Source organism: Sciurus vulgaris, assembly GCF_902686455.1.
Source record: "Sciurus vulgaris genome assembly, chromosome: 11".
NCBI classification, from domain to species: domain Eukaryota; kingdom Metazoa; phylum Chordata; class Mammalia; order Rodentia; family Sciuridae; genus Sciurus; species Sciurus vulgaris.
In genome coordinates this window covers 14,830,021-14,856,705 of record NC_136472.1, presented here as the reverse complement: position 1 = coordinate 14,856,705, position 26,685 = coordinate 14,830,021, and the positions used below count along the sequence as shown (strand labels likewise).

At 40.2% G+C, this 26,685-nt stretch overlaps 1 protein-coding gene across 1 annotated transcript; it reads left to right on the top strand.

Moving 5' to 3' along the window:
- The first annotated feature begins 408 nt into the window (after nt 1-408).
- Nucleotides 409-22,836, top strand: LOC306638390 (glycine N-acyltransferase-like protein 1). The gene is given in 7 exon segments (XM_079101694.1): nt 409-549; nt 4,342-4,461; nt 5,097-5,204; nt 19,926-20,052; nt 20,326-20,503; nt 22,046-22,086; nt 22,089-22,836. Coding segments are annotated over 6 exon segments (894 nt in total). The 5' UTR covers nt 409-549; nt 4,342-4,383; the 3' UTR covers nt 22,451-22,836.
- Nucleotides 22,837-26,685: the final 3,849 nt, after the last annotated feature.

The window sequence follows — 26,685 nt, the reverse complement described above, 5'->3', positions numbered from 1 at the left end:
CGTGCCCATTCTGCAAACCTCTTACAGCACGTTCCTCCAGAGGAGAAGAACCTCCTTGGAAAGTGAGACCATGTCTTATTCTTTGTAGTTCCAGCATCTGGCACAGCACTTGGCATGGTGTGAAATCAGTGAACTTCTGCTCAGTGAATGAGTGAATGGATGAATCAGTGAGGAGCAGAGATGGGCCCTTGGAATACTTTTTCTTGAAGACTAAGCACCAACTCTCCTCACTCCAGGCATAGTCAACTTTCTGAGAAAATGTGGCTAACATAATCTTTAAGACAAAGAAGAAAATATTTTTGAGCACCTAAAATCAGTGCTATTGGAAGGTGGTGGTATCTTTAAAAGGTGAGGCCTGATGGGAGATCTTAGGTCCTTGGGAGTGTGTTGTCAAGGAGGAGGTGGAAATCCAGACCCTGCCTCTCTCTTTTACATCCTAGTCACCACAAGGTGAGCAGCTTGCCCCCGATGCTCTCCCTGCTGTGATACACAGCCCAAGCACAAAATCAACGGAACCAACCAACCAACTATGGACTGAAACCTCTGCCTGTAAGCCAAAACAGTCTTTTCCTCTTTTTAGTTGATTACCTTGGATGTTTTGTTACAGTAACACAGTCTGACTAACACAAGAAGGAAATCATGACAGAGGCAGTCTGTGGAACTCCACGTGTGACTGTTTACATTTTCTCAATGAAACCAAGAGTAAGGTCACCACCCACCGGCAGAGAGTGAAAACAGGGAGGAAGTGTGGTTTTGAAGATAGGGGAGTGACTGAAGAAGTAGGATGGTCTGGAGGTCCTGAGGGTCCACTTGAGGAGTGTGATCACAAATTTGAATTAAGAGCAGTCGGTGTGAATGTGTGCCTTTTCTCCAGTCACATGCAGCAGTACAGGTCCAGCCCAGGGTAGGAGAGCTGGATTTAACCAGGATTGTGGGTTTTCCATGTGAGCAACATCACAGACAATTTCATGAAACATCTTTAGACTTAACTTTAAAGTCTGCAAAACAGTTGATCATATGCCCTAGCTATGCTATAGAGGAATAAATATTCCCCTATTTTGGAAATTTAAAATGCTTCCATAACTATATTATTATTATTAAAAATAACAGCATAAGGGGCATCCTTGTACATGATTGCCAGTTTTCATGGTTATAATCTGGTATAGAAGCAAAACTAATGGGTGAAGAAATAGGAGCAACTGTGAGATTCTTGATACATGCTGCCAAAGGCCTTTCTAGAAAACATGCAATTGCTCATGTTCCTATCAAAAGTTCATAAGAGGCCAGTTTGCAATGATTGCCCTTACTGTTCAGAATTAATAGTGACTGATGTGTATTGTGTCTTGCAAAGTCATTGTGCTAGCTGTTTACATGTATTTAATCCTGGGAACAACCCTTTAAGGTAAGCTGTAGTGAACATATGTAGTTCTAGATTTTTCTGTTAACATTTCCCATTTCCCCAATCCCTAAAGAAATCAGTCTTTAATCTCTGTACTCAGTTGTACAGAGATGCCTGATTCCCATCCTTACCAGGTACTGGAATGAACTTTCTTTGGGTTCTGAGAACTGCTCTACATCTTGATGATTCATTTTCTTTTTTTGCTTAAATGAAGCCAGAACTACTCTGCTACTTGTAATTGGAGGGTCCTGATATGTAGGGACCATAATTCCCATTTTTTGTGAGAAACTTGATACTAGAAAGGTTGCATGGGGCGCTTCACGGGTGGAGCTGGAATCTGACCCCTGGCCTTTGGGCTCCTGAGTCTGCTTTTACCTGTGCTGAGTTTCCAATGTCAAGATGGTTCTTCTCCAGTGTACCCCAGGTGCATTATGCTGAGTGAAGTAAGTCAGACACAAACAAGTATTATATCATTCTACTTATATGGAGTCCCCAGAATAGTCAGAGTCCCAGAGACAGAAGGTGGAATGGCAGTTACTAGGCGCAGGGGAATGGATACCTGTCACTGAATGGGCATGGTTTCTGTTCGAAATAGCAAAAAAGTTCTGGAAGTAGTGGTAGGGTTGTTCAACACTGGATGTATTGAATGCTGCTGAGTCACACATTTTTAAAATGGTTAAAAAAAAGTAAATTTGATATTATGTACGCTTCATCACAATTAAATGAGTGAGGGGAGGAGTCCACCCAGAGTTGTAAGCAGTTTTCTGATTTAGAGGCAAAAATTTGAGATGAGGGTAGAGAAAATTTTTCTTTAGGTGTATTTCAGAAGTAGAGGCTCCTGTAGCAACGAGAGCAGCAATATTCTAACGAGAGAAGGAGGAGGCTCTGGACTAAAGTGGCCGAGGGGACAGAGCAGGGAGTGGGTGTGAGAGGTAGTCTGGAGGAAGATGTGGTTAGCTGATCTCTATGGAGAACCAAAGTTTTTTTTCTTCTCATGTGTCCATTCAGGACACAGAGTTCTCAGAAAACACACGTTCTTTGTGGGAATCTGATCAAGCCTGGTTGATCTTGAATTAAAACTTCTGAAACTTTGGAAGTTCAAAGGGGAAAATAATAATGAAAGTCATAAAGATAATTTTAGGTAAATCGGGGAAGAAACAGAAAGCAAGGAAAGTGTTTGGAAATGGAAAAAAGAAAGAGTAGCTGTTCCTGGCATTTACAAGAGCAGCATAAGACACCCTGGACTGTAGCACAGACCCGATTCTATTTTCCAGAAGTTCCTAAAACAATTCAAACATTCTGAAATTCTGAGTTCTCTAAAAGGATGCCTCTGTTTAAAGATTGCTTCACCACGTTACAGAACACAGTGTAATTTTAATAGGACTTCAACCCCAGGAAAGAAAATACATGCTTCATCTTGCGTGTCAATCAATACATATTCATTAACTATTTTACTTCCATGGTTAAAAAGTTTAAACATGTATATTAAATTACTTGCTAATGACTATTTCAAATATCCCTGGGTTCTTTATCTTATGTTAACTAAGTTGGCAATTTCTTCATGTGTTTAATTACTCTACACATTAATAGATATAATTGTTAAATCTATAGATGACAACTTTGTCAATACAAAATCATCACAAAAAAAACTAACATATAAATACATATACTTACCTTATGCTGGGTGTAGTGCCGGGCATTTCACATGTGTTGTGTTGTGTAATTCCATACCTCTGAAAGATATTCACTCTGGTGAGAAAACATTTTGAGGCTCTGATTGGTTAAGCAACTTGACAGAGAAGTAGGAGGGAGAGCTAAAATTTGAACCCATCCTCAGCCTTAAAGCACATCATTCGTGACAATGGCTTTCTCCAAGTTATTGTTAAATTCTTGGCACAGTTTCAAGAATAGCGAATGTCAGTCTAACTGAAGTCTATGCCTATGTGTGAGAAAATTCCCTTTTTATTTATCATAGTGAAGATGGAACAACTTCCAAAATGTACATAAGCCTAAAATATGTGCTAGTTGTCCCACTAAGAAAATGTATGCCAATCCCTGCTCTAAGTTTTCCATTCATGACTGCCCTCAGAGGCTGCGATCTCAATTCCCAGTGAAAGGAGACGTCTGATGCTAAAACATAGGGAAAGGGTAATGGTAGTGGTGTGGGGGTCTATGGCAGGCACCTGGGAACCTCATAGAACCCTTGATAGTATAAAAATCAGAATGACTGCAGAATGGTCAAAAAGAAAGCAACATTTTTTTCTTTTTTTTTTTTTTACTAAGCATTACAGATTTTAATGATGGGGTAAATTGCCACACACACATCATGCTGGGAACTGAGTTCACAGGAGGGAAATCTTATGGGATCTAAGGATACCTTGAAAAATCTGAGAAACTGGATTGGCCAGTTTGCTTCTTGAGCTGGATGTTCCAGTGAATTTACACAACTTACAGCCACCCTGATTTGTGTCAAACTTACCTCGATTTTGCTTTTCTCCTCCAAAGAATGCCAAGTGGCACTACCTACTTCTCGCTCTGGAGGCCCAAGTTCACCTTCCTTCTGTGACACTGGTGCAGTCTAACTGAGCCTGTTTCCAGTTTGCAAATCGACTCTGCACCAGAATCAAACTGCCTTTGCTGTAATCTCAACCTTATTTATTATTGTTTTGTTTTACACTCTTAATGTGCTCTTTTAACTCTTTCCATGAGGGTGGGAGAACATGGATTTTGGAGTCACTTGTATGAGGTTTCAAAATCTGATTCTGCCACTCATTTCTAGTACAGCCTGAGGAAGTTACTTAGTCTCTCTGAGCTCTGGTGTCTTCACAGTAAGGATGATTCTAACGGAATCTACCTCAAGAGTACTGCCTAAATACATATGTATAAAATGCATTTTTAATTCCTTTGTTCCTTTAAAACTCTCCTTTGACTTATCTCTTCAGAGTTTCTTTTTGAAGGGCTTGAGGACCAAAGCACCCCATGAAATGTTGCTGCTTCATTGTTCCCAGAAGCTGCTGAGCCTATACAAATCCTTGGCTGGGAGCATCCCTGAATCCCTGAAGGTGAGGGAACAGGTGAAGGTCAGGGTGTTGAGGGTGAGAAAACAGCAGACTCATAACTCTTGTCCTCCCTCCCTGACTTCCTGCCAAGAGTTAGCTGCAAATGAGGATGGAGCTGGGGTGAAGGCCAATCTAGAGCACTAGGTCCACTCTGCAGGTTTTATCATTGATTTGGAGGCAGTGAAGGATGGTGGCTAAGAACACAGGTTTGATAGCCAAGCTAAACAGGTATGCATGCCTCTGCTGCCACTTTCTAGTTGGGCAGCTTTGAGCAGGTGTCTTTCCTCTCTGTGCCTTGGTTTCTGCACCTGTGAAATGGGAATATATTAGCACCTACCTCTTGAAGTTGTGAGAGCACTAAATAAACCCATGCCATGTAAGCGTTAAGAGCAGAGCAAGTGCCCAGCAAGGTTAGTGCACAGAGGTATTCATCCACAAGGACAGCTGCAAGTCCTTCCTGTTTGCAGGTAGCTTCACTCTCACCCATATAGTCATAGTCCTGGAGAGAGCACTCATCTAGTGACCATCTGAACTCTTCCTGCCACTCTCTCTGGGTCCCCATTTCTCTCTTCGTCATCACATTCAGGACCCCATCTCTGAGGATACCAGGGCAACCTTCCCTTCTGCTCCTCCCTCAGGTGTATGGCTCTTTGTATTACATCAACCATGGAAACCCCTTCAACATGGAGCTGCTGGTGGACTCCTGGCCAGAGTATCAGACGGTCATTATCAGTCCTCAGAAACAGGTGGGCACACAGACCAGGTGGGTGGAACCAATCAGCTTCAAAGGGTATGAGGAGCCTCCTCGGTTCAGGCTCACCAGGGATGTAGGCAAGGCCAAAGAAAATCTGGGAGACTTTAAAGACACTCCTTCAGAACTTGGTCGCTCAGACGGGTTCTGCATCCCCACCCATCCTGTTAGAGCACAGGATTCATCTAGGCATTCTACTAGCTAAGTGGCCACAGGTACTTCTCGGAACCTCAGTTTTATCTCCTGAAAAGTGGGAATAATTCTTATTCCCTTTTTTATGGGATTATTGAAGACTTAAATTAGATACTTTATATCAAAGCCTTGGTACATGGCATATAATTGTAAATATTACTTGCCATCGTTTTTGGCTGAAGTCACATGAAGGAGTAAGTGTCTAAGCTGAGATACAAACTTGCATCTCTTTTGACCCTAAAGTCTATGAACTTCCCCAACTCCATGAACATCAAGTCAGTGAGCTGAAGCTTCTGGGCCAGCCCTGCTTCATTACAGCTACAAAAGCTGAGTTCTCAAATAGGAATAACCTACTCCAGGTCAAGACTGGTTTGCAAATCAGGTCAGAAAGTAATATAGTGACCCTAACTTGAGGAAATAAGGGGTGTAGTGGTCAGAAACCAGGCCAGCCTAGACCTGCTGTGGCTTCCTTATGGACACCTGCCAGGAAGATGTTTATTTGATCCTGGCTTCCTGACAATTTGAGTTTGAGGATTAATATTTAGTTTATTAAATTCCATGTCCAATTTCTTCAAACTTTGGTATACTAAATAATTAGAGAGGATCAAATGTTTCTTTCTATTTCTGTGACTTTGTAATTAGTATGTGTATTTGAGCAATGTAACTTATAGTATAGATGAATTTATAATTCAATCAATTTCACTCCTCAATACCTCCCGGCCCTCTTCTCCTCTCTGCCCTTGATCACCTTCCTCTAGTCTGCTGGTCTCCCTTCTAATTTCATAAAGTCCTTCTATTTTTGTTTCCTCCTCTGTTCTTTCCTTGTAGCTTCTACATATGAGAAAAACACTTCTGATATCTTTCTAAGCCTGACTTATTTCATCCAAAATCATGACTTATTTTATTGAAAATTATGTTCTCCAGTTCCACCCATTTTCCTGCAAATGACATAATTCCATTCTTCTTTGTGGCTGACTACGATTCCACTGTGTACATATGCCACATATTCTGTGTACATTCATCCATTGACAGACACCTAGGTTGATTCCAAAACTTGGCTACTGTGCATTGTGCTACAGTAAGCATGGGTATGCATGTATCTCTAAAATATGCTGGCTTTAATTCTTTTGGATAAATACTTAGGAGTGGTATAGCTGGATCGTACGGTGGATCTAGTTTCAGCTTTTCGAGGAACCTCCATACTGATTTCCCTAGTGGCTGTACGCATTTACATGTCCCCCAACATGGTGGGAGTATTCCTTTTCCCCCTACCCCCTCGCCAACATTTATTGTTATTTATATTCTTGATGCTTGCTGTTCTGATTGGCATGAAATAGAATAAAAAGAAAGAAAGAAAGAAAGAAAGAAAGAAAGAAAGAAAGAAAGAAAGAAAGAAAGAAAGAAAGAAAGAAAGAAAGAAAAAGAAAGAAAGAAAGAAAAAGAAAGGAAGGAAGGAAGGAAGAAAGATCCATTCAATTTTGAATAAAAATGTTCAAGGGTGCAATGCAGGAAAATTTAACTAGAAAAAAAATTTATTTTTTTCTTTGTTAAGTTTTCATCTCCAAATAATATATGCAAATTATACCAGTAGAAAACTCCAGCTTTGTTCTAAAAAGTTAATAACCTTTGGCCTTCTTTCCCACCTCCTTGAAGTAATCAATGTTCTTACTCATACTAATGCACATGAGGGTATCTGCTACTTCTTTCGTAACTCTTTATTTTACCTTTAGCCCACCATGGACATCACTCCTGGTTCATCAGTGAAGCACTAATCTATTCTTTTTAAAACTGTACAGTATTTCAGTAAATGTGCATTATGGTAATGTTGGAAGCCAGTCTCCTGTCACTGGTTTTGAAGTGCTCACAGCTCTTTGCCTCTGCAAATAATGCTTCAATAACATCCCAGATACATGTCTTCATACCTTTTCTCATCTGACTGATTTCCATAAGGGGCATTACCAAAACAAAGACCATTTTTTTTTCAAAGTTCTAGTAATCACTGCCAGATTGCTGTCCCACAAGATTGCTGCAATTTTATTTCCATTAGCAGAAAATGGAAGAACCATCCCCAGCTATTCTCCTCAGCACTGAATATTAACTTCTGCCAAACTCATGGATGAAAAATGGTATCTTATTGTACAGTCTTTTGACATATTATACATACATACATGGAGTATTATTCTAATTAGGATCCCATTCTTATGGTTCTACATATTTTTTGACATTTTTTAAATTATGTAAAAGTGTACTAGGGATACTAGCATGAATGAGACACACTACAAATTTTTTCCAATTTATAATTATTTTTATTTTATTGATTAATGGAGATTTGACATGCAGAAATTTTTAATTTTCTTTTTTTCTTTTTTTTTGCACTGGGGATGGGGTGTTTTACACTGAGCTACATCCCCAGATCTTTTTTGTTTTGTTTTGTGATGCTGGGGATTGAACCCAGGGCCTTGTGCTTGCGAGGCAAGGACTCTACCAACTGAGTTATATCCCCAGCCCCCCAGACCTATTTTGTATTTTATTTAGAGACAGGGTGTCACTGAGTTATTTAGTGCACTTTGGTGAGGCTGGCTTTGAACTCTCAGTTCTCCTGCCTCAGCCTCCCGAGTCACTAGGATTACAGGCATGTGCCATGGTGCCTGGCTCCTTTTTATTTTATACTTTGAGACAGGGTCTTGCTAAGTTGCTGAATCTAGCCCCAAACTTGAGATCCTCCTGCCTCAGTCTTCTGAATCATTAGGAAGACTTAGTTTTTACATAATTTAATTTTTCCAGTTACCCTCCAAATATCTGTGGCAATTAGATTTGAATTGGATTCGCTTTATTGAATAGTTGTGAAAGGACTGATTTTTGTGTGATACTAAATCTTTTCATCTAGAATCATGGTCTATATATCTAGATTTTCTCGGTTCCTGTTGTATTATTTAGTAAATTAACATTTAGTAAAATGTTAGTGTTTTCCTTGGTTTATCCATATGACTCTCCATTCACTTTATTCACAGGTATTTTATGTTATTTGTTAGTACTATTAAATTAACTTTCTTATTCAAAGTATTATTATTTTGCTATTGACTTCTTTTTTTTTAAATTTTATTGTAAAAAAATGGGATACATGTTGTTTCTCTGTTTGTACATGGCGTAAAGGCATACCATTTGTGTAATCATAAATTTACATAGAGTAATGTTGTTTGATTCATTCTGTTATTTTTTCCCTTCCCCCCACCCCTCCCACCCCTCTTTTCCCTCTATACAGTGCTTCCTTCCTCCATACTTGCCCCCCTCCCTAACCCTAACTCTAACCCTAACACTAACCCTTCCCTCCCCCCATTATGTGTCATCATCCACTTATTAGCGATATCATTCTTCCTTTGGCTTTTTGAGATTGGCTTATCTCACTTAGCATGATATTCTCCAATTTCATCCATTTGCCTGCAAATGCCATAATTTTATCATTCTTTATGGCTGAGTAATATTCCATTGTATATATATACCACAGCTTCTTTATCCATTCATCAATTGAAGGGCATCTAGGTTGGTTCCACAGTCTGGCTATTGTGAATTGAGCAGCTATGAACATTGATGTGGCTGTATCTCTGTAGTATGTTGATTTTAAGTCCTTTGGGTATAGGCGGAGGAGTGGGATAGCTGGGTCAAATGGAGGGTCCATTCCAAGTTTTCTAAGGAATCTCCACACTGCTTTCCAGAGTGGCTGCACTAATTTGCAGTCCCACCAGCAATGTATGAGTGTACCTTTCTCCCCACATCCTCACCAACACCTGTTGTTGCTCGTATTCTTGATAATCGCCATTCTAATTGGGGTGAGATGGAATCTTAGGGTGGTTTTGATTTGCATTTCTCTTATTACTAGAGATGTTGAACATTTTTCCATATGTTTGTTGATTGCTTGTACATCTTCTTCTGTGAAGTGTCTATTCATTTCCTTAGCCCATTTGTCGATTGGATTATTTGAATTCTTGGATTAGAGTTTTTTGAGTTCTTTATAGATTCTGGAGATTAGTGCTCTATCTGAAGTATGATTGGCAAAGATATTCTCCCACTCTGTAGGCTCTTTCTTCGCATTGCTGATAGTTTCCTTTGCTGAGAGAAAGCTTTTTAGTTTGAATCTATCCCAGTTATTGATTCTTGCTTTTATTTCTTGTGCTATGGGAGTCCTGTTAAGGAAGTCTGGTCCTAAGCCGACATGTTGAAGATCTGGACCTACTTTTCTTCTATAATCTGCAGGGTCTCTGGTCTGATTCCGAGGTCCTTAATCCATTTTGAGTTTAGTTTCGTGCATGGTGAGAGATATGGGTTTAGTTTCATTCTGTTGCATATGGATTTCCAGTTCTCCCAGCGCCATTTGTTGAAGAGGCTATCTTTTCTCCATTGCATATTTTTGGCACCTTTGTCTAGTATGAGAAAATTGTATTTACTTGGGTTTGTGTCCGTGTCCTCTATTCTGTACCATTGACCTACCTGTCTATTTTGGTACCAATACCATACCGTTTTTGTTACTATTGCTTTGTAGTAGAGTTGAAGATCTGGTATTGCAATACCCCCTGTTTCACTCTTCCTGCTAAGGATTGCTTTAGCTATTCTGGGTTTCTTATTCTTCCAGATGAATTTCATAATTGCTTGCTCTATTTCTGTAAGGTACGCCATTGGGATTTTAATTGGAATTGCATTGAATTTGTATAGCACTTAGGTAGTATGGCCATTTTGACAATATTAATTCTTCCTATCCAAGAAAATGGAAGATCTTTCCATCTTCTAAGGTTTTCTTTAATTTCTTTCTTTAGTGTTCTGTAGTTCTCATTGTAGAGGTCTTTCACCTCTTTTGTGAGATTGATTCCCAAGTATTTTATTTTTTTCGAGGCTATTGTGAATGGGGTACTTTTCCTAATTTCTCTTTCTGAAGATTCATCACTTATGTATAAAAATGCATTGGATTTATGAGCATTGATCTTGTAAGCTGCTACTTTACTGAATTCACATATGAGTTCTAAGAGTTTTCTGGTGGAATTTCCAGGTTCCTCTAAATATATAATCATGTCATCAGCGAACAGGGATAGTTTGAGTTCTTCTTTTCCAATTCGTATCCCTTTAATTTCTTTGGTTTGTCTAATTGCTCTGGCCAGAGTCTTAAGAACGATGTTGAATAGAAGTGGTGAAAGAGGGCATCCCTGCCTTGTTCCAGTTTTTAGGGGGAATGCTTTAAGTTTTTCACCATTTAGAATGATATTAGCCATGGGCTTAGCATAGATGGCCTTTACAATGTTAAGGAATGTTCCCACTATCCCTATTTTTTCTAGTGTTTTGAGCATGAAGGTGTGCTGTATTTTATCGAAAGCTTTTTCTGCATCTATTGAAATAATCATGTGATTCTTGACTTTAAGTCTATTGATATGGTGAATTACATTTATTGATTTCCTGATGTTGAACCAACCTTGTATCCCTGGGATGAAACCCACTTGATCATGGTGCACTGTCTTTTTAATATGTTTTTGTATGCGATTTGCTAGAATTTTGTTGAGAATTTTTGTGTCAATGTTCATTAAGGATATTGGTCTGAAATTTTCTTTCCTTGATGAGTCTCTGTCTGGTTTAGGTATCAGTGTGATATTGGCTTCATAGAATGAGTTTGGGAGGGTTCCCTCCTCTTCTATTTCATGGAATACTTTCAGAAGTATTGGAATGAGCTCCTCTTTAAAGGTTTTGTAGAACTCGGCTGAGAACCCATCTGGTCCCGGACTTTTATTTGTTGGTAGGCTTTTGATGACTTCTTCTAATTCAATACTTGAAATTGGTCTATTTAAATTGTGTATGTCCTCCTCGTTCAGTTTAGGCAATTCATATGTCTCTAGAAACCTGTTGATGTCTTCGAGGTTTTCTGTTTTGTTGGAGTACAGATTTTCAAAATAGCTTCTAATTATATTTTGTATTTCAATCCTGTCTGTTGTGATATTTCCTTGTTCATTCCGAATTTTAGTGATTTGGGTTTTCTCTCGTCTTCTCTTTGTTAGTGTGGCTAAAGGTTTATCAATTTTGTTTATTTTTTCGAAGAACCAACTATTTATTTTGTCAATTTTTTGTATTGTTTCTTTTGTTTCAATTTCATTAATTTCAGCTCTGAGTTTAACTATTTCCTGTCTTCTACTACTTTTGGTGCTGATCCGTTCTTCTTTTTCTAGGGCTTTGAGCTGTAGTGTTAGGTCGTTTATTTTTTAAGTTTTGCTTCTTTTATTAAATGCGCTCCATGAAATAAATTTCCCTCTAAGTACTGCTTTCATAGTGTCCCAGAGATTTTGATATGATGTTTCTTTGTTCTCATTTACCTCTAAGAATTTTTTAATTTCCTTCCTAATATCTTCTGTTATCCATTCATCATATAATAGCATATTGTTTAATCTCCAGATGTTGGAATAGTTTCTGTGTTTTACTCTTTCATTTATTTCTAACTTCAATCCATTATGATCTGATAGAATACATGCTAGTGTCTCTATCTTCTTGTATTTGCTAACATTAGCTTTGTGGCATAATATATGGTCTATTTTAGAGAAGGATCCATGTGCTGCTGAGAAGAAAGCGTATTCGCTCTTGGTTGGATGGTATATTCTATAAATGTCCGTTAAGTCTAAATTATTGATTGTGTTATTGAGATCTATGGTTTCTTTGTTCAATTTTTGTCTGGAAGATCTGTCCAGTGGTGAGAGAGGCATGTTAAAATCACCTAGTATTATTGTGTTATGGTCTATTTGGTTTCTGAAATTGAGAAGGATTTGTTTGACATACATGGATGAGCCACTGTTTGGGGCATAGATGTTTATGATTGTTATATCTTGCTGATTTATGCTTCCCTTAAGCAGTATGAAATGACCTTCTTTATCCCTTCTGACTAACTTTGGCTTGAAGTCCACATTATCTGAAATGAGGATAGATACTCCAGCTTTTTTGCTGAGTCCATGTGCATGGTATGTTTTTTCCCATCCTTTCACCTTTAGTCTATGGGTATCTTTTTCTATGAGGTGAGTCTCTTGCAGGCAACATATTGTTGGGTCTTTCTTTTTAATCCAATCTGCCAGTCTATGTCTTTTGATTGATGAATTCAGGCCATTAACATTCAGGGTTATTATAGAGATATGATTTGGTTTCCCGGTCATTTGGTTCATTTTTTAAATTTTATTTATTTATTTGTTTGACACAACTTGGCTCCTCCTTTATTTGACAATTCCTTTAGGATAATTCCTCCCTTTGCTGATTTGCTTCTTTGTTTTTCATCTCTTCCTCATGGAATATTTTGCTGAGAATGTTCTGTAATGCTGGCTTTCTTTTTGTAAATTCTTTTAGCTTTTGTTTATCATGGAAGGATTTTATTTCATCGTCAAATTTGAAGGTAAGTTTTGCTGGGTATAAGATTCTTGGTTGGCATCCATTCTCTTTCAGGGCTTGAAAAATGTTGTTCCAGGCCCTTCTAGCTTTTAGGGTCTGGATTGAAAAATCTGCTGATATCCGTATTGGTTTCCCCCTGAATGTAATTTGGTTCTTTTCTCTCACAGCCTTTAAAATTCTGTCTTTATTTTGTATTTTAGGCATTTTCATTATAATGTGCCTTGGTGTGGGTCTGTTGTAATTTTGTGTATTTGGAGTCCTATAAGCCTCTTGAACTTGATTTTCCATTTCATTCTTCAGATTTGGGAAATTTTCTGATATTATTTCATTGAATAGATTGTTCATTCCTTTGGTTTGTTTCTCTAAGCCTTCCTCAATCCCAATAATTCTTAAATTTGGCCTTTTCATGATATCCCATAGTTCTTGTAGATTCTGTTCATGATTTCTTACCATCTTCTCTGTTTGTTCAACTTTGTTTTCAAGGTTAAATATTTTGTCTTCAATATCTGAGATTCTGTCTTCCAGGTGTTCTATCCTACTGGATATGCTTTCTATGGAGTTCTTAATTTGGTTTATTGTTTCCTTCATGTCAAGGATTTCTGTTTGTTTTTTTTTCAAAATCTCTAACTCTTTATTGAAATGATCTTTTGCTTCCTGTATTTGCTCTTTTAAGTGTCAATTGGTGCGATCATTCAATGCCTGCATTTGCTCTTTCATCTCATCGTTTGCTTCCCTGATCATTTTAATTATGTACACTCTGAACTCCTTTTCTGTCATTTCTTCTGCCATGCTGTCATTGGGTTTTATTGATGTAACATCTAGATTTGTTTGCAGCATTTTCTTTCCTTGTTTTCTCATATTGTTCAGGTATCAGTGGACCGCTGAGATATTGCAGATTTCCTTTATTGACTTATAATGTCCCTGAAGATTTCTATATATATCCCCTCTTAGCCTTCAGTAGGCTGAAGTCTTGGAGGAAGTTGATAATGGGGTGCTCCACAAGGAATCTGCCTCTCTAGGAGTGGTGGCCTTCAGGTGGGGTATATTCCCTGCTAGTGGGCAGAGGTGCCTCCACTTGTTGACCAATGGTCATCCAAAGGGGAACTAGGCTGCGGGCTGAGCCAAGGCCTGTTTGGGCCTGTGTCTCTGGTTTTACCGTCCTTGTGGGGAAACCTCACCCGGCAGGGAAGACTCACCCGGTGGGGAGGTCTCGCTGGTCAGTTCCCTTCTAGAGGTTCCCTTCAATTTACAGCTACCGCCTGGGCTGTGCTGCCTTCTTCTGCAAAGTTCCCAGGGGCCCGGCCCTACCTCCTGGGCCTGGGAGCCTCACCCTTCGCAGATGAATCTTCTTAGGCTGCCTCTCCTCAGAGAATCTGCCCCTAGTCCTGGAACCTTCGCTCCGCCCCTAAGCCTGTCTCTGTGCGGCTCTTCCACCAAGAAGCCTCCTAGATCCTGGGACCCTGCTCTGCACCTAATCGCCTGGCTATGCGGCCCCTCCTCTGAGCAGCCACCTGGGGCCCCGTACAATCGCTCTGAGTCCCAGAGACCCGCCACACGCCTCTTCTTCCAGACAGCCGCCCAGTATTCTGGTGTGGTCACTGGAAGTCCAAGGAACTCACTGCGTGCCTCCTCCTCCCACCGACCACCCGTAGCCCTGGGCAATCAATCACTCCGAGTCAAAATGACCCTCCCTGTTCCTTCTCCTCCTCCAGGTAACCCCCTGGGTGTTCAGGAGCGGTCACTCTGAGTGGCTCTGAATCCACGTGACCCGCTGCACGTGTCCTCTGGGTACCTGCCCAGAGCTCTGGTGCGGCCACTCAAGACCAAGCGACCCACCGGGCTTCTCCTCCAGGCAGCCCCCCTGTGTTCAGGAGTGGTCACTTTAAGTCCAAACAACTCACCACTTGCCTTCTCCTCTGAGCAGCCGCCTGGAGCTCCAATGCAGTCACTGCGAGTCCAAACGACCCGCCACGCTCCTCCTCCTCCTCCTCCTCCTCCTCCTCAGGGCAGGCCCCAGTGTCCTGAGTCCACACAGCTCTCCTCGCCACTCCTCCCCTGGGCAGCCGCCGGAGCCCCAGTGGTTGCTCTGAGTCCCAGTGCTGTGCTGAGCGGCCTCCTCTCCGATGCTCCCAGTTGTCTGAGTTCACTGCTCCAGCGGGGGGAGGGGCGCCTCGCCGGCAGCTCTACTTCACAAGTTCCCTGCGTTCCGGGACCACCGTCCCATCTGGGACGCCTCCCCAATGGGAGAGACTCACCCGTCTGCTTTGAGTTGGTCCCAAGTCTCTCAATTTCTCCTCTTTTGAATCCTGAGTCCTGAACCCTCTTCAAAATGATGGTTCTGGAGTATGCCTTCTTTTTCAGAATTGATTCTAATCTCAAGGACTTCTGCTATTGACTTCTATTAGTGGTTTTTGTTTCCAAATTTGCCACGGCATTCTTTCAAATCCTGCTTGTGTGAGTTGCTATTGCTTGTCAAGTTCTCCTGGATTTTCTGAATACACAATACTATAATTTACAAAGATAATTTGTTACTTTTTTCCTAATATTTGTTTCAGCTGTTCAATTTCTTGCCTTACTGCACAATGTAGAACCAAAAAAGTAATTATAATAATACAAGTAACAATATTGGTTTTATCATTATCTCATTCTTTATTTGAATGAAATGGACATAACAACTTACATTTGAAAATACGTTTATTACTTCCAGTGTTTATTTTCTCACTGCCCCCATTTTCTTGGAGCTCAAATTTAAAATAAAGACTGAATTTTATATTATTTGATATTTTTTCTTTTTAACAATGTGTAGACATATGTAATTTTCCCCTCTTTAGTTTACTATACTGAGAGACCTTTTAATCTGAAGCATTCTTGCCCTCCTAAAGTAAACTCTATTTATTCACAGCTATTATTCTTTTCACACACTACTGGACATTTTACCCATAATTTGTCCATTGTATTCAAAGTGAAAATGATCAAGAAATCTCTGTTTGTTGTTTCTTTACCAGATTTAGGGTTAGGAATTTTTCCATCTGTTACGTTGGTCTACAACTAAAATTGTGTGTTTAGTTTTGGCATAGGTATAATTTAAAGAAAAATTGGTCTGATTCTGGACACTTTTTAAATGGTGGGCTTTTAATTTAATTTCCAATCTTTCCTGCTGGGGTGTTCTCTTTCTTTGAAGGTCAGTTTCGTTCTTGAGGGTAGCATCTTTCTTAGCAAGCACATAACCCTCTCTTCTAATTCTTATGTTCCCTCCTCTGTCTTGTACCCTACGCTTTTCACTGCCAATGTTGTTTTTAATTTTCCTCTTGTTTTGTTCTTTTTAAATTATCTTTTAAAATATCTACTAAATTGAATTTGAAGTTTTGGTCGGATTATACGCAGGAAACTGTATTTATTCAGGAACCCTCAAATTCTTGAAGGTTTCTTCAAAATTAGTTACACAGTTTTATGTCTCACTCTTTAACAATGTAATTTACAACAGAATATGTTCACCATTAAAACTCACCCTATGGTTATTTCTTAGGAACAGATACTCATCTTTCCATGGAATTAGTGGATTATAAGAATGAGATTATAAGTGGTTTTTTTTTTCTAAGTTTGCCGGGGTCCAGCCCTAGCAGCAGCCGGGGTTCTGAGGTGGATAGGAGGCATTGGTGTGGTGGAGGAACAACACACAGAGACACCAAGTGTTCTGAGGCTGAGTCTGAATCTTATTGTTCACAGAGTCTTTTTATATGTTTCTTCTGTGGTATTAATTATATCATTTCATGATTAATACAAGGAAATGTTAAGTTAAAAATCTTCAAGAGTATAATTAATGATCTTATTCAATAAACATGTTTTTACTGTATGATAGCTTAAAAAGAAAAACAGTTCCCAGCAAGGTAGAGGGCACCAACAAACTTGTCCCACATCTATTTTTTAATAGATTAGTTTTAATATCCCTGAAAGAATACGTCATTAAGTTTCTGTAGAAGTTACCCCTTCCAAGAACTTTAATGTTAGTTTTTTTTAAATTGTAAACAAATGGGATACATGTTGTTTCTCTGTTTGTACATGGCGTAAAGGCATACCATTTGTGTAATCATAAATTTACATAGAGTAATGTTGTTTGATTCATTCTGTTATTTTTTCCCTTCCCCCCACCCCTCCCACCCCGCTTTTCCCTCTGTACAGTCCTTCCTTCCTCCATTCTTGCCCCCCTCCCTAACCCTAACTCTAACCCTAACACTAACCCTTCCCTCCCACCATTATGTGTCATCATCCACTTATTAGCAATATCATTCGTCCTTTGGCTTTTTGAGATTGGCTTATCTCACTTAGCATGATATTCTCCGATTTCATCCATTTACCTGCAAATGCCATAATTTTATCATTCTTTACGGCTGAGTAATATTCCATTGTATATATATACCACAGTTTCTTTATCCATTCATCAATTGAAGGACATCTAGGTTGGTTCCACAGTCTGGCTATTGTGAATTGAGCAGCTATGAACATTGATGTGGCTGTATCTCTGTAGTATGCTGATTTTAAGTCCTTTGGGCATAAGCCGAGGAGTGGAATAACTGGGTCAAATGGTGGTTCCATTCCAAGTTTTCTAAGGAATCTTCACACTGCTTTCCAGAGTGGCTGCACTAATTTGCAGCCCCACCAGCAATGTATGAGTGTACTTTTTTCCCCACATCCTCACCAACACGTATTGTTGCTTGTATTCTTGATAATCGCCATTCTAATTGGGGTGAGATGGAATCTTAGGGTGGTTTTGATTTGCATTTCTCTTATTACTAGAGATGTTGAACATTTTTCCATATGTTTGTTGATTGCTTGTACATCTTCTTCTGTGAAGTGTCTATTCATTTCCTTAGCCCATTTGTCGATTGGATTATTTGAATTCTTGGATTAGAGTTTTTTGAGTTCTTTATAGATTCTGGAGATTAGTGCTCTATCTGAAGTATGATTGGCAAAGATATTCTCCCACTCTGTAGGCTCTTTCTTCGCATTGCTGATAGTTTCCTTTGCTGAGAGAAAGCTTTTTAGTTTGAATCTATCCCAGTGGTTGATTCTTGCTTTTATTTCTTGTGCTATGGGAGTCCTGTTAAGGAAGTCTGGTCCTAAGCCGACATGTTGAAGATCTGGACCTACTTTTCTTCTATAATCTGCAGGGTCTCTGGTCTGATTCCGAGGTCCTTAATCCATTTTGAGTTTAGTTTCGTGCATGGTGAGAGATATGGGTTTAGTTTCATTCTGTTGCATATGGATTTCCAGTTCTCCCAGCTCCATTTGTTGAAGAGGCTATCTTTTCTCCATTGCATATTTTTGGCACCTTTGTCTAGTATGAGAAAATTGTATTTATTTGGGTTTGTGTCCGTGTCCTCTATTCTGTACCATTGATCTACCTGTCTATTTTGGTACCAATACCATGCCGTTTTTGTTACTATTGCTTTGTAGTAGAGTTGAAGATCTGGTATTGCAATACCCCCTGTTTCACTCTTCCTGCTAAGGATTGCTTTAGCTATTCTGGGTTTCTTATTCTTCCAGATGAATTTCATAATTTCTTGCTCTATTTCTGTAAGGTACGTCATTGGGATTTTAATTGGAATTGCATTGAATTTGCATAGCACTTTAGGTAGTATGTCCATTTTATGGACAATATTAATTCTTCCTATCCAAGAACATGGGAGATCTTTCCATCTTCTAAGGTTTTCTTTAATTTCTTTCTTTAGTGTTCTGTAGTTCTCATTGTAGAGGTCTTTCACCTCTTTTGTGAGATTGATTCCCAAGTATTTTATTTTTTTCGAGGCTATTGTGAATGGGGTACTTTTCCTAATTTCTCTTTCTGAAGATTCATCACTTATGTATAAAAATGCATTGGATTTATGAGCATTGATCTTGTAAGCTGCTACTTTACTGAATTCACTTATGAGTTCTAAGAGTTTTCTGGTGGAATTTCCAGGTTCCTCTAAATATATAATCATGTCATCAGCGAACAGGGATAGTTTGAGTTCTTCTTTTCCAACTCGTATCCCTTTAATTTCTTTGGTTTGTCTAATTGCTCTGGCCAGAGTCTCAAGAACGATGTTGAATAGAAGTGGTGAAAGAGGGCATCCCTGCCTTGTTCCAGTTTTTAGGGGGAATGCTTTCAGTTTTTCACCATTTAGAATTATATTGGCCATGGGCTTAGCATAAATGGCCTTTACAATGTTAAGGAATGTTCCCACTATCCCTGTTTTTTCTAGTGTTTTGAGCATGAAGGGATGCTGCATTTTATCTAATGTTAGTTATTAACAGTGGAATGTTTTTTGTTATTACTAACAGAGAATAGAGGAATCAGCTTATAGTTAATATTTATTCTATTTCATGTACTCAATGATGGACTAAAACTCTAACTAGACATAGGAAGAATACAAATTGTACCTATGATTAATCTACTATTTATTTATTAAGTGGGAAAAATATCCTTAAACTTAATCATAAACACTTAGAAAGCAATGAAGACCAAACACCACATCAAAGCTCAGAGGAATACACTCTCATATATAACTTTTAGAGAATTTTGTATACTAAAAGAAATCACAGGCTCCTTACAAATTTGAGCAAATCATAATTGCTTATTTATGATTTCATCTAAGTACTAATATTAAACTTTATTGTATGTTATTTTGTGTCCCAGCACCATGAAATCTCCCCAATATTCTCTATAATCTGAATCTAAGGATATATTGATTATTAGTATTAAAAGCAACTACACATGGAGACATGCCACATCTATGACCCCCAAGAGGGACGATGATCTTTCAACAGAACAGTGTCAAGTGTTGGAGTGGTAGGAAATAGATGTGGCACAAGTTTGTAAAAATGACGCCACGCCAAACTGCCCAGAGTGCTTCAGAAAAATTCCAGTTACTGTATTCCATTTTGCAGACTTTTGGCTTTGAATTATTACTATCCTAGCAGGCTGATATTCTGTCAGTTTGGGGAATGTGATGTCTCATTAATGGATGCATCCATTAAAGTGTCTTGCTCAAGCTCTGCTGATTCTGGGCTTCTAGATTTCAATACAAGAGAGATGAAGAAAAAACACAAGGAATGATAGGATGTGACCTTTCATCGTCCCTTGCAGGAGATGACGGATGACATGGATCCATACACAAACGTGTACCGTGTATTCTCCAAAGAACCTCAAAAGTTACAGGAAGTCCTGAAAAACTGTGGGGTCATAAACTGGAAACAGAAGTTCCAAATCCAAGGTACCAAGTCAGAGGCAATGACAGTGGTTCTCAAAGTGGGTCCCCCAACCAGCCACACCAGCTTTCCTTGGGAGCGTATTAGAAATGCCCATTCTCAGAACCCCTGAGGGCTGGGAAGGGGGACAGCAACTTGTGGCCAGTGCTCCAGCTAACTTGGTAAAGCTCAAGGCTGAGAAGAACCAAGAGTGGCATTGAGTTGTGAGCCAGGCAGAAGCAATGGAAACAGAGCAAGGTCCCTCAATGGCTGTGTTGCTTTCCCGTCTTTCTTCCCAGGATGTCAAGAAAGCTTGGGAGAGGAGATAAAAGCCATTGCATTTTCAACGTCAGTGAAGGTGAACTATTCTAAGTTACTCCTCTACCTCACGGAACACAGCCCGGGGCTCAAGGCCTCCACCGAGAGCAAGCCTGGGAGCCGGCGTGAGGCCCACCACCCAGATGATGGGTCTGAGAGGTACAGAAACACATTTTCTTCAGTGGCTTTTTAAAAATTTGTCCTTTTTAGTTATACATAACGGAAGGATTCATTTTGACATAACTATAAAAACACAGAATATAATTTGCTCTGATTCAGTGCCCAGTATTTCCTCTTTCCCTCCCTTCTTCCCTCCCACCACCCCATTCCCTCCCTCCCTCTACTTTCTGCTAGTGTTTTCCAATTTACCCGTTTCCGTGTTTGTTTGTGTTAGTTAGTGTCTTCTGGATGGACATGATGGTGAGATCCACTGTGGTGAATTCACGTACATACAGAGGAAGGTTCTCTCTTCCCTCCCCCGTCCCTCCCCCTCCCCCTCAATCCTCCATCTCATTCACCAAGCTTCCTTCTGTTTTGACAGACTCTTTCATCTCTTCTCCCCCCCTTACTCTCTTCTCTTCTCTTCTTTCTTTCTTTCTTTCTTTCTTTCTTTCTGTACTGGGAATCAAATCCAGGAGCACTTAACCATTAAGCCACAATATATATATATTATGTAGAGACAGGGTCTCACTAAGTTGTTTAGGGCATCACTTAGTTGCTGAGCCTGTCGTTCAACTCGTGATCCTCCTATCTCAGCCTCCCAAAATGCTGGAATTCTAGGCAGGTGCCACCACACCCAGCTACCCCTTATTTTAGATTAACTTCCACATATCAGAGAAAACATTTGACCTTTGACTTTCTAAGCTGAGTTTTTTTTTTTTTTTTCACTTAGCATGATAATCTCCAGTTCTATCCATTTACTGGCAAATGTCATTATGTCATTCTTCTTTATGGCTGAGTAATACTCCATTGTGTGTGTGTGTGTGTGTGTGTGTGTGTGTGTGTGTGTGTGTGTGTGACGTTTTCTTTATCCATTCATCCTTTGAAGGGCACCTTGGCTGGTTCCATAGCTTGGCTGTTGTGAATGTGCTGCTATAAACACTGATGTGGCTGTGTTTCCTACAGTATGCTGATTTTAGATCCTTCTTTTGGATATATTCTGAGGAGTGGGGTAGCTGGATCATATGGTGGTTCTATTCCTAGTATTTAAAGCAGTCTCCATACTGCTTTCCAGAGTGGTTGCCCTAATTTGCAGTCCCACAAACTAACAATGTGAGTGTACTATTTTCCCAAAATTCTTGCCAACGCTTATTATTATTTGTTTTAATTTGCATTTCCCTGATTGCTAAAGGTGTTGAACATTTTTTCATGTATTTGCTGGTCTATTGTATTTCTTCTTTTGAGAAGTTTCTGTTTAGTTCTTTTGCCCATTTATTAACTGGGTTATTTGGGCTTTTTGTGGCAAGTTTTTTGTGTTCTTTATTAAAATTGTTCTCCCTTGTATATTTTTGTAATGCACGTGAATCCATTTTGGAGTGAGAAGAGTTCATTCCCTAGGATGAATACAGGTCGTCAATAGTCAAAATGAGCAACTTTGCAATGGTGGATGTTTAACCAAGGCCTGGGAGTTCTGGAACATGTCCGTATCCATAAATTAAAGGAATGGAAATGAAAGTTTGGGTTTGGGTTTTGTTTCCACAGTGGGGTTCCCAACTTTAAGTTTTCCCAACTGGATGTCTGTCATCTGCACTGGTAAATGACAACTGGGACATAGGACAGAATGAGAAGAGCCTGCGTTACATCCAGCGCTGCATACAGACCTTGCCAGCATTCTGTCTGCAGGGCCCGGAAGGGCACCCGGTCACGTGGGCCACCATGGACCCCAGCTGTGAAGTGGGAATGGCCTACACCCTGGACAGATACAGAAGCAAGGGCAAACTGAGACAGCTGCTAGGATACTTCATGAAATATCTACGTCAGGAGAATATTCCATTCTACCTCTCTGTGCTGGAAGAGAATGAAAAATCCCGCAGAGCTGTGGAGGGGTCTGGATTCTCTGTGGCCTCTTGTGGGTGGCACCAATGGATCTGCTCCCCAGGGAAATAAGTCCCATTTGTTTTGACAATGATGCTGCTCAGCCATCACGACCAAGATCTCCCCTTAACGTGGAAGCAGAAATCACATAACAGCTTTCTTCACTCTCGAGTGTCTATTGAACATTTAAGATGTAGTAGGAACCCTCTGACATGGAAGCAAGATGTTAAAAGACATAACCATCCTGCTGAGGTACTTACGATCTGAGGTGAGGATCAGCCTTTTGATATTCTTGATAAGTGTTTTTGAGAATAAAGGAGTTACCAGTAAACATGTAACTGGAAATCCAGGGTCAGTTCTTACCTCTGGAAATCAGAATTGCTTTTGAAACTTGATGAATTGAATCTCTGATCTGGAAGATACTTCAAGGAATTCAACAAAAATATCCATAGAACACACCTACTCTGTATGGACTGTATGCTGAAAATACACCTGGTATTTATGGATGTATGACTCACAGGTACACCGAAGGGTGGAGTCAGTCTGGTAGTTCAATGACTAGCAATGAATGAAAGGTGAAACCCCACTCGACCTACTTCCCTAGGCTGACTTTCATCACTACAATGCAGAAAGGGAATCCAAGAACTGAGTCTGGTGGACCAGGGGCCAGGTCTGTGCTGCTTTTCTCACGCTCCCTGGGGTTGGGTAAGGTGTTTTCTGGGAATCTGTTTATGAGTCCAGCTCTTTGTGTTTGCACCACTGCTGTCTTAGGGGTCAGAGCAGGGATCAGGAGGGTTCCTGGGGGAAGGAACCATTTCAATGAGGACTGGATTGTGAGCCAGGGTGAAACTTTTTGGTGCACAAAGAAGCCTCTTGGTAACTCGCAAGTCTTGAACAATTTTCAATGCCCTTATAGTTTAACTTCCTGTTCAGGAGACTCTATATAACTTGAGGAGCTAGTTCTGGGTCACTGTTACTCCATCAGAGGGCAGTGTCCCACCTGGTCCCAGCTGTGCTTAAAAATGTCTGTGTTTTCTTTGACTCTGTATTTTTCTTCATCTCCAGCTGCCCCTACCCAAGATCCTTTGTTGATGCCGCGTGGGTCAAAGCAGCTCAGGAACAGCTTAGACATAATGGACTCTTTTGGCCTTACCCTGCCACTCTGACCCGTAGCTGGACTGTTATGGATACTACAGTATAAATAATAATAATAACTTTAAAATTTACATTCTTTCTAAAAGTCCAGATATGTGGATTGGCTTTGGGAGCAACAGTGATTAACAAATGCACACCTGCATCTCTCCATAAAAAATAAAAAAAAAATTTTAAACTAACACAACTCCACAACATTTAATGTTTATATTTGATATTATTTTAAAATAAGCCATTTCAGCATTTGAATAATCTTGTAAGTTAATGGACTTGTTTTTAATCCCAATTCATCATAGAAGGCTGAAGCAGATCTGTGACTCACATCTTGCTATGAATCAGTCCAGTCAGATTGTTAAACTCCTAAAACCTGGCAGATGGTTATATTGACTTAAGTGAAAACCAGGTATGAGGCAGAGAGGAAACACATCACTTTGGATTCTGAAGGGTGAGTAAGACTTGGAGGAAGAATTAGGAATGGTGTTATGTGAAAATAGTTTGCTGTATTCTGGCTTTTAAAATGCAAGAGCAAACACAGGTTTTGAAAAAAGCAAACACAAATAAGATTTGCCTCTTTCAAAATGGTTCTATCATGTGTTGAAAAAAATCTATCTTTTCTCCAATGTATGTTTACAGCACCTCTGTCTAGTATGAGATAACTGTATTTATGTGGATTTACCTCTGTGTCTTCTATTATGTACCATTGATCTTCATGTCTGTTTTGGTGCCAATACCGTGCTCTGTAAGTATGATTTAAGTTCTGGTATTGTGATGCCTCCTGCTTCACTTTTCTTGCTAAGGATTGCCTTGGCTATTCTAGGCCTCTTATTTTTCCAAATGAATTTCATGATTGCTTTTTCTTTTTCTATGAGGAATGTCATTAGGATTTTAATAGGAATTGCATTAAATCTGTATAACACTTTTTTGGTGGTATGACCATTTTGACAATATTAATTTTGCCTATCCAAGAACATGGGAGATCTTTCCATCTTCTGAGGTGCAAGGTAGGTTTATTTCTGAGATCTCTTCTCTCTGCTTATATGTGTTTGTTATCTTGCTCTGTTCTCACATAGTAAAAGAGAGAGAGAAGACAGAAATACTACTTCCCTTCCTTTTCTTAGAAGGATTACTAGTCCCATCTTGGGAGCTCCATATGACTCAATCTAAGCTTATTTACTCCCCAAATGCTTCACCTACACTTTGGAATTTCACTTTGGAAATTAGAGGTTTAACCTATGAATTTGAGAAAGACATAAACACTCAGTGCAGAGCAAGGCATTTTTAAAATAACACACAAAGTTTAAAAGGATGAAAAAATATCCACTAGGAATTGTTAAGCTGAAAGCAAAGTAATGAATCAATACCAAGCCAAGTAGAACTTAAAGTGAATGTGTGATAAAATACAGAATCTTCTCACAAAATAGGTCATAAATCTTCTTCATAGAGCACAAGATGACAAAAAATATATATCGAAAGCTGACAGACATACAAAGAGAGATTGTCAGATCTATAATCACAGTGGGAACTTCCCTTAGGGAGGGAAGCCAATAAAAAATAAAGATAATCTGGATTTATGCAATACCATTATAACTGAATTTATTTATTTTTTCGGTGATTTTTTAATTATCTGCTTATTCTTTTCATCCTCCTGTTCTTTTTTTGTTTACCATAGCTGCCAACAGGGATGATGAGGTGGGAAGCTGTCCACAGGGACAAAACTGGCTTAATGATCTGGAAGAAGTGAATCACAGGACCTGCATGTATTGAAATGCAGCAAACAACTTTTGGCAGAATAAAAGATCTTGAGTTTTGACTTCTGGCATGAGTTAAAATTATCCAAAGACGGTCCTTGGGCAATTTAGTTAACTTGTTTCCTAATCTGTGAAACAAAAAGATGATTAAATCAGACAACCCTATGGAATGTGCCAAAGCAGGATGCCTGGCATTTGGTGAGCGCTGCGTGCCTGTCGCGTGTCCCCCAGGTCTCTCTTGACCCTACTCCCGCGCAGCCACCTCAGGTTGTCAGAGCCAGAAATGCTGAGTTGCTAGGAAAGTGAACAGCGCTGCGCTGGCTTTTCACAAAACTTCTAAGACAAAGGGATGGAGAGACAGATCTGCCCAGAAATAGGCAAGGGGGTCTTAGTTAACTGAAAGATAAGTTGAACCTCAAAACGTCTGTCAATAGGAGCTTTAGCAACCTCAGAGGAACAGGTTACCTTAGGGGAGCATGCGACTCGGCATCTCCCGCTCCATCCTTCCACTCGGCGCCACGAATACTGCCACCGAAAGGAATGGGACTCTTCGGCGCCGGAGAATGGAAGGCTGGGCTGCGGTTGAGCTTCCCGGTGTCGATCCACGTTGGCCCTGCTTTTCCCGGCCTCCGATGCCTCCCCTTTGCAGCATTTAGAAACGCCCTCTGACGGCGTTTAGAGACAGCGCGGGCACCTGCAGGCGGTCGGGGACAGGGTGGCGGTGTAGATCTCCTTCCCTGGAGCTGAGAGCAGGAAGAGCCGCGGGCGCCACAGGGAAGCCACCGAGGGGCAGGTGGAGCCGCCCACCAGCAACACTGGCCTCATCTCCAAAGAAACGCAAATTACCAGGCCACCTTCCGACCCTGTGCAATCAGGGCCTCTGAGGCTGGAGCAGCAGTGTGCGATTGGACTGCTCCCCGGGGGATTCTGATGCGGAGGATTTATGAGGATTCTCCTCCTCGGAAGTGAAGAAGGGCTATTCTGAGTATCTTAGGTAGTTCTGTTGATGCCCGCACTTGATAAACGATGCACATGACTAGTCCTCAGTCCAGACCTACTGAGCTTAAGTATTGGAATCGATTCCCAGGATCCGCATTTGTAAAATCATGCAAGTGATAAATCTGAACATTAATATACAGGGAATCACACACTGGCAGATCTCTAACTTAGAAGAAGGGAAATAGGATCCCCAAGAAAGGAGGGAATTTGCTCAAGGTCACCCAGGAAACTGAAATTCTAAGTTAAACCCCACCTTGGCTCTCCAGTCCATCTCCCACCCCCAATTAGTCCTGTGGCCTTGAGCAAACCGTCCTGTTTAATATGTGAAGTGGGGTAACCAGGCGTGGCTTACTCCTGTACTCCCAGAGACTTGGGAGGCTGGAGGCAGGAGGATGGCAAGTTCCAGGC